At 27.6% G+C, this 13,308-nt stretch overlaps 1 protein-coding gene across 1 annotated transcript; it reads left to right on the forward strand.

Annotated features, from left to right (window-relative positions):
- Positions 1 to 5: 5 nt before the first annotated feature.
- Positions 6 to 11,559, forward strand: LOC107443086 (protein MIS12 homolog). The gene is made up of 7 exons (XM_016056835.4): positions 6 to 267; positions 1,703 to 1,770; positions 2,592 to 2,690; positions 2,783 to 2,926; positions 6,282 to 6,402; positions 10,199 to 10,277; positions 11,326 to 11,559. Exons 1-7 carry the CDS (start codon positions 183 to 185, stop codon positions 11,330 to 11,332), a joined length of 603 nt encoding a protein of 200 aa, XP_015912321.1. The 5' UTR covers positions 6 to 182; the 3' UTR covers positions 11,333 to 11,559.
- Positions 11,560 to 13,308: the final 1,749 nt, after the last annotated feature.

Consider the following 13,308-nt stretch of genomic DNA (forward strand, 5'->3'; position numbering starts at 1 on the left):
ACTCTGTTAATCAAAGTCATATACTTCAACTGTCACTTTAGAATTAGAGGGAAGAAACACTTTTCGAAATTTGAATATTTTGTTCTCAGTAAGCTCAAAAACATAATCTTAAGTTTTGATCTTCAATTATAAAATTTAGAATAAAATTGATAAGAGATATATCTTAATCTTTCACAAGTACAATGGATGCTGCTTTAAATACTGTATTAGGTTTTACCTATGAAACTCAGCTTTTTGATTTTCATCCTCGTCAGTATATTGATGGAGGTAAGAATAATTTTTTTCACATCTTTATTCTTTGAATTAAGAATCTAATAATTTAAATCCTTTGTTAAATTAGAATGTTTGTTTTATTTTGGTTTAATGGTCCTTGTAACTATTGATTTTTATCAATGTATGAAAAACTAGATTTTTGTTTTAGTTGAATAAAATCATTCATTTGAAAAAAAAGAAAAAAAACTGCATTACATACTTGTTCCATTAATGTTATTAAAGTCTCAATATACAATAATAGAGTGAAAATATTTCAGATTTATTCCTAATGAGCACCAGATATTTTTTATTCATTTATTCTGAAAAATATAGTTTTTAGTTTAGAAAATAGTTTTCGATAAATATATTAATTCAACAGTTTTTTTTTTCCCCTTTTGAAATTCTTATCAATATGCAATACATTTCATGGTCTCTTTTTTTAAAATTTAAATTGTTTATTTTATCAAAAGGTTCAAATTATTTTAAGTTATTTTAAAAAAGTGTCATGTTTTAAAGGAAGAAATAACTTTCGTCTAAAATTCAATATCAATTACTTTGCAAAACAGATTTGGAGTACATTAGCTTTCGAGACTAAGGTTTATTAATAAAACTTATGATTCTCTATTAGAAATAAACACACTACAGAAAAGAATAAGTTTTTAAAATTTTCCTTTCCTATTTACAAAATTTCCGATTCATATTATTAATGTATATATATAATTATTGATAACTAATTTATAAATTTAAGAATCTTGTATTAGATGTTATCTTGTAATGCCCATTAGTTTAAAATATTAAAAATAATCATTAAACTCAAAATCATTGTGATTTAAACAGAAATTTGATATTTTCAAAAAATTGATAAAACTAGCAACCTCACAAGAGCTAATTATTTTACCAATGAATATGTTAGGAGTCAATAAATGTTCTAAAAATTTAAAGTTTTTTTTTTTTTTCTTTAAGAGAGAGAGAGAGATAGTTTCTGTTGAGTAGGTTGATAGGAATATCAGACGGGATCTCTGCTTTTTTATCGTTTAGAAAATTATTGATGCTACAATCTCATAATATGACTATTTTTTTTTTTCTTTTCAATTTTGGTCTGGCTTTTAATTGATTTTTCCCATTACAAAGTCTGTTCTATATTTTAATACATAATCAGAGTTTGAATAAAAATTATATAATAAAAAGTTGTTTTTTTTTTTTTTTTTTTTTTGCTTAAAAAATAATTAATAATTTTATTTTCAAAAAAAAAATTTTTTTTTTTTACATAATCCAGTTGAAAATTTTTATTTTACTTGACATAAAAGTAAGTATCCTTTTTCTCCTTGAGAAAGTTTCCTTTTTTTCTGTAGAAGTGTCCTTTACTTCAAATGCACGCTGCCCCTTATTACAAGAAATGTGAACACTTTTTTTAATAAAATAGAATAGTAATTCACACTTTTTATTTTAGTGTACAATGTTTTTTATGAGAATGTGTTTGAAGCATTAAAACAATTCCAAGAATATCTTATTGGAGAGGTAAATATTATCTTTATTGTACTTATTGCTAAATGTCAGATAGTTTATCACAAAAAAGGACTACAATTAATTCTGAAAACCATTCGACAGTGTTTATAAGTTACAAGATTATTGGAATCCCCATCTCGGCAGCAGGGAAAATTTAAATAATCCCTTTCATTCAAAGATACCTGGGGAAAAAAAGCTATATGAATATCTGATAGCACGCCTATTTTTCCAACTCTAAATCTCATTAAGATTGAAGGAATTAATTCAATTAATTTAGGTCCTTTCTTGATACAGTCATTTATGGAAACAGAACCTCTAATATGGGCCGAAGTATCAATTTTTCTAATTTCCAATATCTAATTTTGGTTGTAGCATTAGGTTTTATTACCGCTCTGTGAGGAAGATGGTGGACATTACCGGTAAATTGTGAATTTTCTCTAATTTAACCTTTTCAATAATCCCTTCTTTCTATTCATCAAAAACTTGCTCATAATTTTTTATGCACTTTAAATATATAAACCGTTCTTTCCAGCAGGGATGCCATGTACAATTTTGTTTTTCTGAAATCAAATAGAAGCTAAGTAAAAAGGCTTACCTTGCTTCTCCTTCGGGGTTCTATAAGGATGAACGACTTTCTAAAACACAAACTGCATAAAGAGACAACCAAAAACCGAATGACTAAAAGGCTAAAAAATTGAACACTATTTTAATTGAACATTAATGGACAACAGTGAAGTAACGAAGCTGCAACTGATAAAACCCCAGGCAGCACTATGGCGTAATTCGGTAAACTTTATTTCGTTAACACTTTTATTTTGTTTTAATTATTTTAGAAAAAGGAAGTAGTTTCACCTGAAACTATAAAATTGAAGACTGAGTTTTTTTTCCAAGAACTAATAAAGAATCTGGATAAAGCAATGGATAAATATGAGGTAAATTCAATTCAAGGAATAGAGAAATTTAATTTTATAAAAATTATAATCTGTTTTAGTAAAGTTAACTTTTTTTTTAAAAAATATTCTAGGTATTTATTTGCAGAAATTTCTTGTGCATTCCTGAAAATTTAGTCTTACCTGAAGATAAAGTGCATATGACATCTTCCTGTACAGAAGAACAGGAATTGTTGTTAGATCAAGAAATTGAAGAACTAACACAGGAAATTATTAAGGTAAGTGACAGAAGATATAGTTATGATATAAAATATTAAATCAGGATATTTTGAAAATATATCTCTGTCATTTAGAATAACAGCAGAAGACTGAGTATTCATGTATTCAATAACATAAAAATTATTATTTGATTAGGTCTATTCTAGTCTAGTCCGGGCATCAGGGGAAAAAAGGGCATGTTTATTCTGAGAAAGTACGTTTTTGTGTCTGATTTTGTAACTTAAAATGTCGTCTGCTGAAAATTATTAAAGCACGTCAGAAAATAGTATGAGATAGAAGCAAACCAATCACAGTATTTTTTTTATTTATTTATTTTTTTATATATAATATATATATATATAAAGCATTGCAAACTGAGGTGTGAAAAAGAATCAGTTTTTGGTGAGGTGGTGATTACCAAAAGCAAAGCAGGTACGTGATGCAGACCTTTCCTCATTATGGCTTGAGTTGGTGATTATGAGGGTAAATATAAACCTTATGAGTTACACATTTTGTTGGTAATAATTCAACATGTAGAACAAAGTTCCTGCATTTGTTTTTAATACTTAGGTAGAAAGTTCATTTAAAAGGCCAGATGGTAAAAATATTTATCTTTATGTTCATTAAACAGGACTTAAATTATCTAAATATTTCCACGCACATTTCTAAACTAAAATTTTTAAAAAGTTTACAACTCCAGGATAAATTGAATATTTTATACATACCCTTTTGGTAACCTTAACATAGACTTAAGAAATAATTAATAAATGTATATTTTGAGCCCTGTTTAGGAACATTAACAGCAATCGTATGACAAATACAATTTAAATATCTTTTCAATATTTTTGTTCCCTTGATCAGTAAATATAACAAGATTTCAACAACCTTTCCCATTCAACTATAGATCAAGAGATATATGTGTGATCTCATGACCTTCCTTTATAGTAAAACTAACTGGGCACAGTCTATTGTGCTAATCAGCGGAGGAGGACAAGGAACCTGACAGTGTTAAATTGTCATTTGTTCGTCCAGTGGATGTTGTTTGGTGCTTATGACTACACCCATTACTAGTCAGGCTCAGGATAATGCTATGGTCATCAGTTTCACATTGGTTTCTTTTATGGCCTATTATATCAACTTCATCTGTTTAAAAAAAAAAGTTTATTTAAATTATACAATAAACTAATAACCTATTTTGTGTATTTGAGATCATCTCCCTTGAGCCATTAAGATTGCATTCTAGAACACGAAGATATGATCTTGAAATCAAAAGTTATTCAAAGTAGTCCTCTTTTTTTTTTTGGAGCACTGTACATGAATATTTTCATTAAATCATAACTATAACATATTTCCTTATAAGCAAACTATTTTAAACTATTATAATTTACAAAAAATAAAAATATTTGTTTAAAGGAGTCAATCAATTTAAGGGTTTAATTCAGTTTCTATTGGTATTTAGCACAGTTATTAGAATAAATTTCCTAATTACATGTTATTTTATTATGTTTATAATAGTTTTAATACATCTTGATTCTAGTCCATACAGCTTAGCATTGATTGAAGAGTAGTTTCAAATTTCAGCCTTATTCATACAAAACTAAAAAAATTAACTTGGAGTACAGAAAGCTTCAAAACTTTTTTTTAGTAAATCACATGCTTTGGGGAAAGGAGATGTTAAAATGGGAGTAAATGAAAATTGATTCTACATATAATGAATAAGATGAGTATTAAGTTTTTTTTTTTTTTTGTGTTTTATTAGATGATTGTTTTTGTATTTTTCTTTTCAATAATTAAACAAATTGCCCGATTGGATAAGTTGCATTTCTGCACCAAAATTCAGTTTTTTGACAGTAAATTATCGAAACAAATAGGGTTGGATGTCAAAATAATTTGAGAAAAAAATTAATTGATACCTTGTAATGTTGTATTTATATTTATTTATAAATACTTTTTATTTATAATAGTTTTCTTTACACCAAAATTTTAGGTTTTTGACAATTATCAAAACCTGCTAAATCTGGGTCTAAAACTTTTTGCTACTTTTTTGGCAGTAACATGATTTTACAGTCTTAAAAATTTTGTTCTTTGTTGGCAAAAAACTGATCCATGTTTGATTGGCAATCTTTGGTTTGAGCCAGTTTATTTATTTTTTACTCCATGATTTCTTACATTTAACATTGTTGTAGACATCCCATTTCTCTTTCTTGTCCCCGGAGATGATACACTTAAAAAATGAATAATTTTTCTTAACATTCAGAATGTATCGAGAATACCACAGAGCACAACTGCATAAATTTTCTGTTCTTAAAGACATGGGTAACCCCATCTATTGAGCTTTGGTATTAAAGCTAAACAGTTCCAATTACCATAAAACAGTTGAATTTGATAAATATAATCTCTCAGTGGTCTCACAAGTTGTTATTCACCAGTTAGTAGCTTTAGTGTGCCTTCATCAGCTTCAACTGGCATTTCTGAACGTGGTGCATTTTCAACATCAAAACTAGTTTTGCCAGTGGCCATTTTGCAACACAGTTTTGCCAGTGGCAAACTGTCAATACATCTTCATGCACACCTAATAGTTTTTTCATTTTTTTTAAATTTTATTACTTGGATAGCAATTTTACCCTCTCCATAGTAAAAAACTAAAATTTGTTTAAAATGCTGCTTTTCGCTTATTATATTTGATAAAGCACTAACAACAAACTACTGCATAGAATCAATCAATTATTTTACACCCAAGCCTTACTATATCAGTTGTCATATAATGATTAATGTGGCATAAATGTGAAATTTGCTGAAAAAAAGTACAATTAAGTCCTCTGTTAGAAAAAAAAAACTAAATTACTTTCCAAACAATCCAATGATACAATGGAATTCTGGGAATCTTATCTATTGAAACCTTCCCTGACTCATATTTCCTTTAATTCATCTATGTAAATTATAGTTATCAAGTTTTCAACTGTGGAAAAAGTGCTTTATAAAAAAATTTCTCTGAAATAGTAAAAAACTTTTTTCTTATCTACTATTACCATAATTTATTACATGATTCTCTAAATAAAGATTAATCCATATCGGAATAGCTTGTTTAAAGAGTAAGAAAATCATAATAATTACCAATTATTGTAATACTCCAAAATCTTTTTCGGGCAAGGTTATAAAATGTAGAAAGTTTTGAAACAGTTGAAAATGCTAAAAAGTTTGGATAAGATTCAGTGATTGCAAGCTTTAAAATATTTTTATTCTTGAATTTATTTCCAAAACTGAATCTGAATAAATTTATTAAATTTAAAATAGTTTTGTGCTTTAAGTTAACTCATGTTTGTTAATTTAACTTTTGTTTTAACTCATAAAATCATGTTTGCTTTCTGTATTTAGGAAAAAGTTCGAAAATCAGTTTTGAAACAAAAAAAAGCAGAACAGAAATTGGTGAGAGCAGAATTGGTTTATTTCAAAGAAAAACTTGAAGAGATATCTAATGTTATAAAACAATGTTCTTGTAAGTTATTTATTTTTAAGAAGTCTTTTTAGATGCCAGTGTTTTCACTACATCACGAGAATCTCGCACATTTTTTTTTCTTTTCTCGTATTAAAAAATAATTAACACGAGAAGTTCATGCACTCTATTAGTCAATTTCGAAATGGCGAATTTCATGAATTTTTGGGGGGGAAATCGTCTTCTGTTATTTTAAATAAAATCCGTTTCACTTTTCTTCCTTGATCTTTCATTATTTTCAACATTGGTCCTTGTTATCTAGCTTTCCTATTTAAAGGTAATTAGGTAAAGTTTCTTCATGTAAGACGTTTAAATTTTTTGTGTATGAATGTAAGATGGACAAATTCCTTGTTAAGGCAACATCTTCTACTCCGTAACGAACAAATGAAAATTTAACAAATGCTGATAAAAACGGTCAAAACAAATACGGATATTTTTTAGATAAATAAAAAATTAGTTGAGAAAAAAATGAGTCCTTTATAATAAGTTATTTAAAATCAGCTCTATTTTTAGCTGTTAATGAATAACCAAACTCCCTCATCGACAATTTACAGCAATTTGTAAAAGTTGAAGGCTGTGAAAACTATGCTGGAAGACCTAGCAATGAACCTAGATTTAGAAGTATGAACATGAAAATAACTTCAACGAACTTCATTATTCTATAGCAGAAATAATTGAAAAGCCTATGCTGGCAGATGTAGAGGATAGGAAAGTGTGTGCACAATGCTACAAATGTACTTAGTGATTCCGAATAGGACCGTTGCCGATAGCCCATTGTGCAGCTCTAGTGCGACGTAAATGAACAATTCAAATCATTCCGAATAGCTCAGGTCATTTGGCAAGGTCATTTAGCACCCAAAACCGAATTAAGACAAAATATTGTAACAGTTTGTCTGATAAGCGAGCCTGCCTAAATGCCTAATGAGAATAGCTGGTGAAAAAGTAGATCTAGAACCTTTTCCATATGATGATGCAGCAAAAATATTCAATGCTTTAAAAATTAGAAGATGTTAAATGTTAAAAATTAGAAATATGTATTCTAATGAAAGAAATATTTTTTCCAAGTCTATTCATGTTTTTTTAATTTTTAGACATCTCACTTAACTTTTTGAAATCTCACCCTGTTTTTGAGAAAGGGTGGGAAATTCTCTCCCATTTTTTTTCTGTAATGAAAACACTGGATACTTTCGGCATTTGTTTTTTATTGTATGTTTTTAACATACTATAAGAAACATTTATATTTTTTGTATCTATGCAATGGTTGTACTACAATCTGCAGTGATGTTAGAATGTAAACAAACAACATCTAACTGAAGTTCAAAAAAATAAAAGAAATATTGTCTTCTTTTTTTAATAGCAAGAGGTAAATATCAATTTTAGTTCAGATCCCTTAGTTAACATTTGATTCACTTTTAAGAGACTATTTTTTAAATGCAGCTTTTAAAATTTTGATAAACAATGAATAAAGAATAAGTTTTTTTCCCCAGTGATTATTATGGTATCATATAGTATTTACAGTAAAACCTTGCCAATCCCATCCATTTGCTAGGATCAGATTTCATTCATATTCTCAACAATTATAAATGAAAGAATTTTTGAAAAGGTATTTATATAATGACTGTTGAAAATCAACCACTCAATGATTAATGAAATACAATAGGAAGACAAAAATATGAATTGTAATTAAGATGAGGACCATGCAAAACCTGATTCATATTAAATTCACATATTGTCCTTGTTTAAAAGAGGAACGTAACAGTCTAAGTAGAAAATAATCACAGATTTGTACTGAGATATTAAAAATGTTATATTTAATTGATAATTTCATAATCCATGTGAATCATAATAAAGCATCATAAAAAACTGACTGTATTTGTTTATCCCACGAATAAGATTGGCTATATAATGCCTGGAAACAATCAGCTGTAGAATTTGCTGCTATTACATGTTTAAAAACGATTTAGCATTGAAAATAAAAACATTCAAATTTATATATCTCTTTGTCATGTTTAAAAAAATTATATTTGAAATTCTACAGCATCACATTTAGAAGACAGAAGTTTGTCTCTGATATTGCTTTAATATTGAATTTAAAGTTAGTAAATTATATTAATTTCACCATAAAGCAGGGTCCTTACATACCTGCCAACTTTTACGCATTGGGCGTAGAATTTTATTTTTATATTTAAAGTTATAGTAAATATATACTATTTTTTTCTTTTACAATCTAAATTTTTAAATGATTCTCATCACCACTATTCTTAAAAAAATTAAGCATATACATACCTGCCGACTTTTAATCCTTTCAAAGATGATTTTCACCAGTGGTAGTTAAATGGATTTTAAATTACAATTTTAGACAGAAGCATTCGCTGTGTTTAAATCAAGCTTTTGCGTACTTCTATACTAGTTTTACGTATTAATCTATATGCTTAATTTTTTTGAAAATAGTGGTGGATCAAAAAGATTGTAAATGAAGTTTCTAAATGCAAGAAATATATAGAAAGCATACATTTTACTACCACTATAAATATAGAAATAAAATTTTACGCCAAATGCATAAAAGTTGGCACATATGGTTCTTAGTTGTGCTTGTTTATCCTGACAATGTCGATTTTTGTGCTTTCAGAACATTTTATTTTCTACAAATGCAAATGCGGATTTAAAAAAAAAATAGATTTGAAGAATAAGAAGATTTAGATGTTTGCTCGGACATATTTTTTATTCTAATTAATGATACTAGTAAAAATTGAATGATTCAAAAGCACAAATTTGTGACTGTCCATTAATTATTTACATGTCGGGCATATCACAGCATGCATTGTTTATTCCACTCTTTGGGAGTTCTGCCATTTTATGAAGAAGAAACTCAATTCTGTTAACAATTTTTCATAATAAAATTTTTATGCAGCAGTCATACGCTTATTTATTATTTTCAGCAAATGTGCTAGGTAACTAATTTTTTAGATTTGAATTTTTTAGTTTTACAATTGTTAATTCATCTTATTTTAAAAATGATCAATTCCAATCAGCAATACAGTTATATCATAGTTTTTAATAGATGGTTTAAAGGTTCATCTACTAAACTACTTTAGTAGTACTGTGAAGAGATTGGCTTATTCAATGTGTTTTCATTTGGATATTATTGAAACCTTATTCTAATATTATTTTATTAAGAAGGTCTTGAAATTGATTAAAATTTTCAATAAATATTGGTGTAAGGAATTAAAAATATCCTGATTTAATTTAATTTATTTATTATTTTTTTAAAGCATGTTCTCTTATTTCCTTGGTCCATAATGAGGCCTGCATAAAGAGAAAAAATGACTATGATATTTCCTATTTGCCATTCTAATACTTGTAGAAAGTAACAATTATAGGTCACATTTTCGATTAATTTTTTTATGATCTACGTTTTTATAACATAAAAGTAGAGCTTTTTTTTTTTTTTTTTTTTTTGTTATATATATATTTAGTTGTATTTTAATTTTATTACATTCCTCTTTTCTAATGCAAACGTATGTATAAAATCTATTAAGTTTGGTAAAAGCTATAATTATCCTATGCAGAAATTTTTTAAATTCTAATTAAATAATTTCTTCTATTTCGTAAAGATTAGTCTTACCTGCTATTTTACAAACGTCCCGATAAATAAATGTTAATATTTTTTCATATTTGTTGATCTTTTCATTTTAAAAAATAGTTATTTATTTATATAGATATGCTTTCTACAGAATGAAATGTCTGTTATGTTTTTAACTATTAGCATTGTTGTGTAATGTGTTTTGTATGTTTATAGTTACAAAAGAAACTCTTGATATGATTATGGGCGAATGTGCTGAACTCTGCAATTTCATAAAAGAACGTGGAATTGAAAAGTAGGTTTTACCTATATTTTATAAAATAACTTAATTCAAAGTATTTAAAAATGGTCTAAATTGCAATTATTTTTTCAATTTATTGTGCTCTATTTTTAACATTTTTTTTCTTCTATTTTTAACATTTTTTTCTTCATTTTTTTTCTTTGATTTTCAATCAAATATGCTGTGCAATTCCTTTTTTATCAATTTTTTAAAAAATTTATACGAATTTAAGAGTATTTTCCTCGAACATAGTGAATTTTCTAAATGTAGAAATTTTCTGTGCATTCTAATCAACAATGAATCTTTTCCCACAACAACTTTTCCATCAACAATGAATCTTTTCCAATTTACTTTCAAGTATTCCTTTACATATTTAGGGATAAAGATTTTTTTCCTACGACAGTGGGATAAAACATAATTAAATAGATGCATATAATTGAGCTGATTGTCTGCAGTGAGATGAAGGGAAAATTCCAGAATTTAAAGTAGATTCAATTACAGAAACCTTATTTATAAACAATAAGTTAGGTAAAGCAATTACACGATAGCTTTTTCTAGGCCGAAGAGTTTAATTCTTCACAATTTCATGACCAATAATATGATGGTTGCAATGTGGCCAGCAATTGCGCACTGACCACCTCTACTTTTCCTACACCAGATATATATTATTCTGAAGCTAGGTGAGCTTCAAATAGCTGCATTTTGAAGTAACCCTTATACTTCACAGTGTAGGACCGTGTCTTTATCATTGTGCTATCCCAGCTTTTATAAATATTGGGGAGATATTTTAGATATTTAGGACTCCTGCAATTATGTCAAATTTCCAACTTCAAAAATAGTTGCTAAAAACCACGATTTCGTTGTCTCTCTTGTAACAGTGCGTTCATTTATTCAAAGAGGGGGTTTAGTCTATTTATCTAAGCCACTTTTTTTATTTGTATCAATCTCCTATTTTACACTTTTCTTTTTATGATAATTGTTTTCATTTGATCTTTCAATTGATAATTGTTTTCATTTGATCTTTCAATTAATAATTATTTCATTTTATGTTCTTTTATTATAGATCATGAGCACATTTGGAAAAAGAAATTATCTTGTGTATATAAAGCCCTGTATAATATATTATGTGTAGCCTTTTTTTAAAAAAAAAAATCTGATTTGTACTGTAAAATTCATGTTGTATAGTTCTTGTTAAAGCAAATATATACTTAGAAAAAAAAATTCTTGTTTTATTTCTGGCTCAACAAAAAGCTAACTCTCTGATGTATAGTGAATCAAAATAGAATAAAATTAGAAACAAGTAAATATTTATGTATAACAAAACAAAAGGAAATACTTAAAAGTGAATACAAAACTTGACGATAAGTTTGGCGAATATTTATTCAGCCAATCTCTTGCCTTTATATACTTGGTTTTATACCGCACCAACACTCAAAATTGTACCACACAGTTAATTAAATGTTTGGAAAATATACCACACAAACAATTAAATGTTGTTTAATGGTCATATTTTAAAATAAATATTTTCTTAATTAATGCAATTTTCAATATAAATTCTTATATTTAGATTAGTTATTCGCTTATTTATTTTTAAAGAAACAGACAAAAGCAAGCATTCAGAAACAAATTCTAACTTCCAATAAGTCATTTATATACTGCATATATAAGTAAATAATAAATTAGTATTTTCCTCACGCAAGTGAGCTCCACTTCCAGACTGCCAGTTATATCTTCTGCAATTTATTACCCATTTCTTCTTTCTTTCTAGATCTGATTGAAATTTTAACATTAGAAGGCCTTTTTTAAAAAAAAAAACTGTTTTTCCAGTTCATCGCAACACAATTACCCATATCAATAATTTTATGAGTATCTAAATAGACTTCAAACTCTTGCGCTAATGTTAACACTAAATAACTAGCTAACTTGTTTCCTCTATAATGGTGAATAATTCAATTTTTTAATTTTGATCGTTAACTCTGAATGTATTTTTTCACTAATGATTATGATAAAAGTTATGGCTGAGAACAAACTCTTAATGCAAAATATTCAAAGGAATTTCTGTTTTTAAAACCATCTAGACTTGGCGACGAGTGCATGTTCTGTGAGATTGGCTGTTGTTATTTCACCATTTCTCAGCATGTTAAATCTATTAAGCACATGAAATTCGCAGAATCAGTCATCACAAGTTCAAAATTAGATGGCTATCTTAGGAATGATGATATACAGTGTTCCCACTTTTTGTCTTAAATGTGTAAAGTATAAATACTGATTACATATTTAAAACATTCGTGTACCTACATACAGAAAATTCCTAGGGGCAAATCCTACTAAGCGGTTTTCAAGCTTTCACAGAAGATTCTGGTCCTCATTAACCGCGAAAAACGAGGGATCACTGTAGATGTAAATAATGCTGAAATTTTATTTAAGTCATTTCTCAGAGAAGATAATTAATGCCGAAGTGACTGACTTGGCCAGAATAGAATCTGCAAGATACTTATAGTGTTCAGTTTGAAATGGTCAATATTGACAAGTATGAGCACAATGGGTTGATGTTATGCACAAGAGCAAATGGGCATTTTAAATATAAGCAACTCTCCAAGATTGTACTATCAATTTTAGTTATTCCACATAGTAATGCTCAATGTGAGTTAGTATTTAGTGTTGTGAAAAAAATCTTAACACAATTTTGTTCTACTATGACAGGGATGGGCAAACTGTGGCCCGCTGAAAGGTTTTATCCGGCCCTCGGATAGAATTTTAACTTGCAGATCCGTTTTGAATAAGGAAAAGCTTGAAAAAACTCAATGTTGAGTTTAAACGCAGATTTCAGTGCCATTCAAACATAATTAGATATTTTTACCATGCCTTTCAACATAAATTGTGAAACAGTGATGTAGGATTTGCAGCTTGAATTAATTGAGTTGCAATCTAAGCCAGAGATTACATGAAAGAAGTTGTTTCTAAATATGCTAAAGTTTGAGTTTTGACAAATCATTACCAAAAGCTAGTTTCCCAAATTTAATATCTCATGCCCACAAAATATGCT

Source organism: Parasteatoda tepidariorum, chromosome 9 (assembly GCF_982258835.1).
Source record: "Parasteatoda tepidariorum strain Cologne lab strain chromosome 9, Ptep-v5.0, whole genome shotgun sequence".
NCBI classification, from domain to species: Eukaryota; Metazoa; Arthropoda; class Arachnida; order Araneae; family Theridiidae; genus Parasteatoda; species Parasteatoda tepidariorum.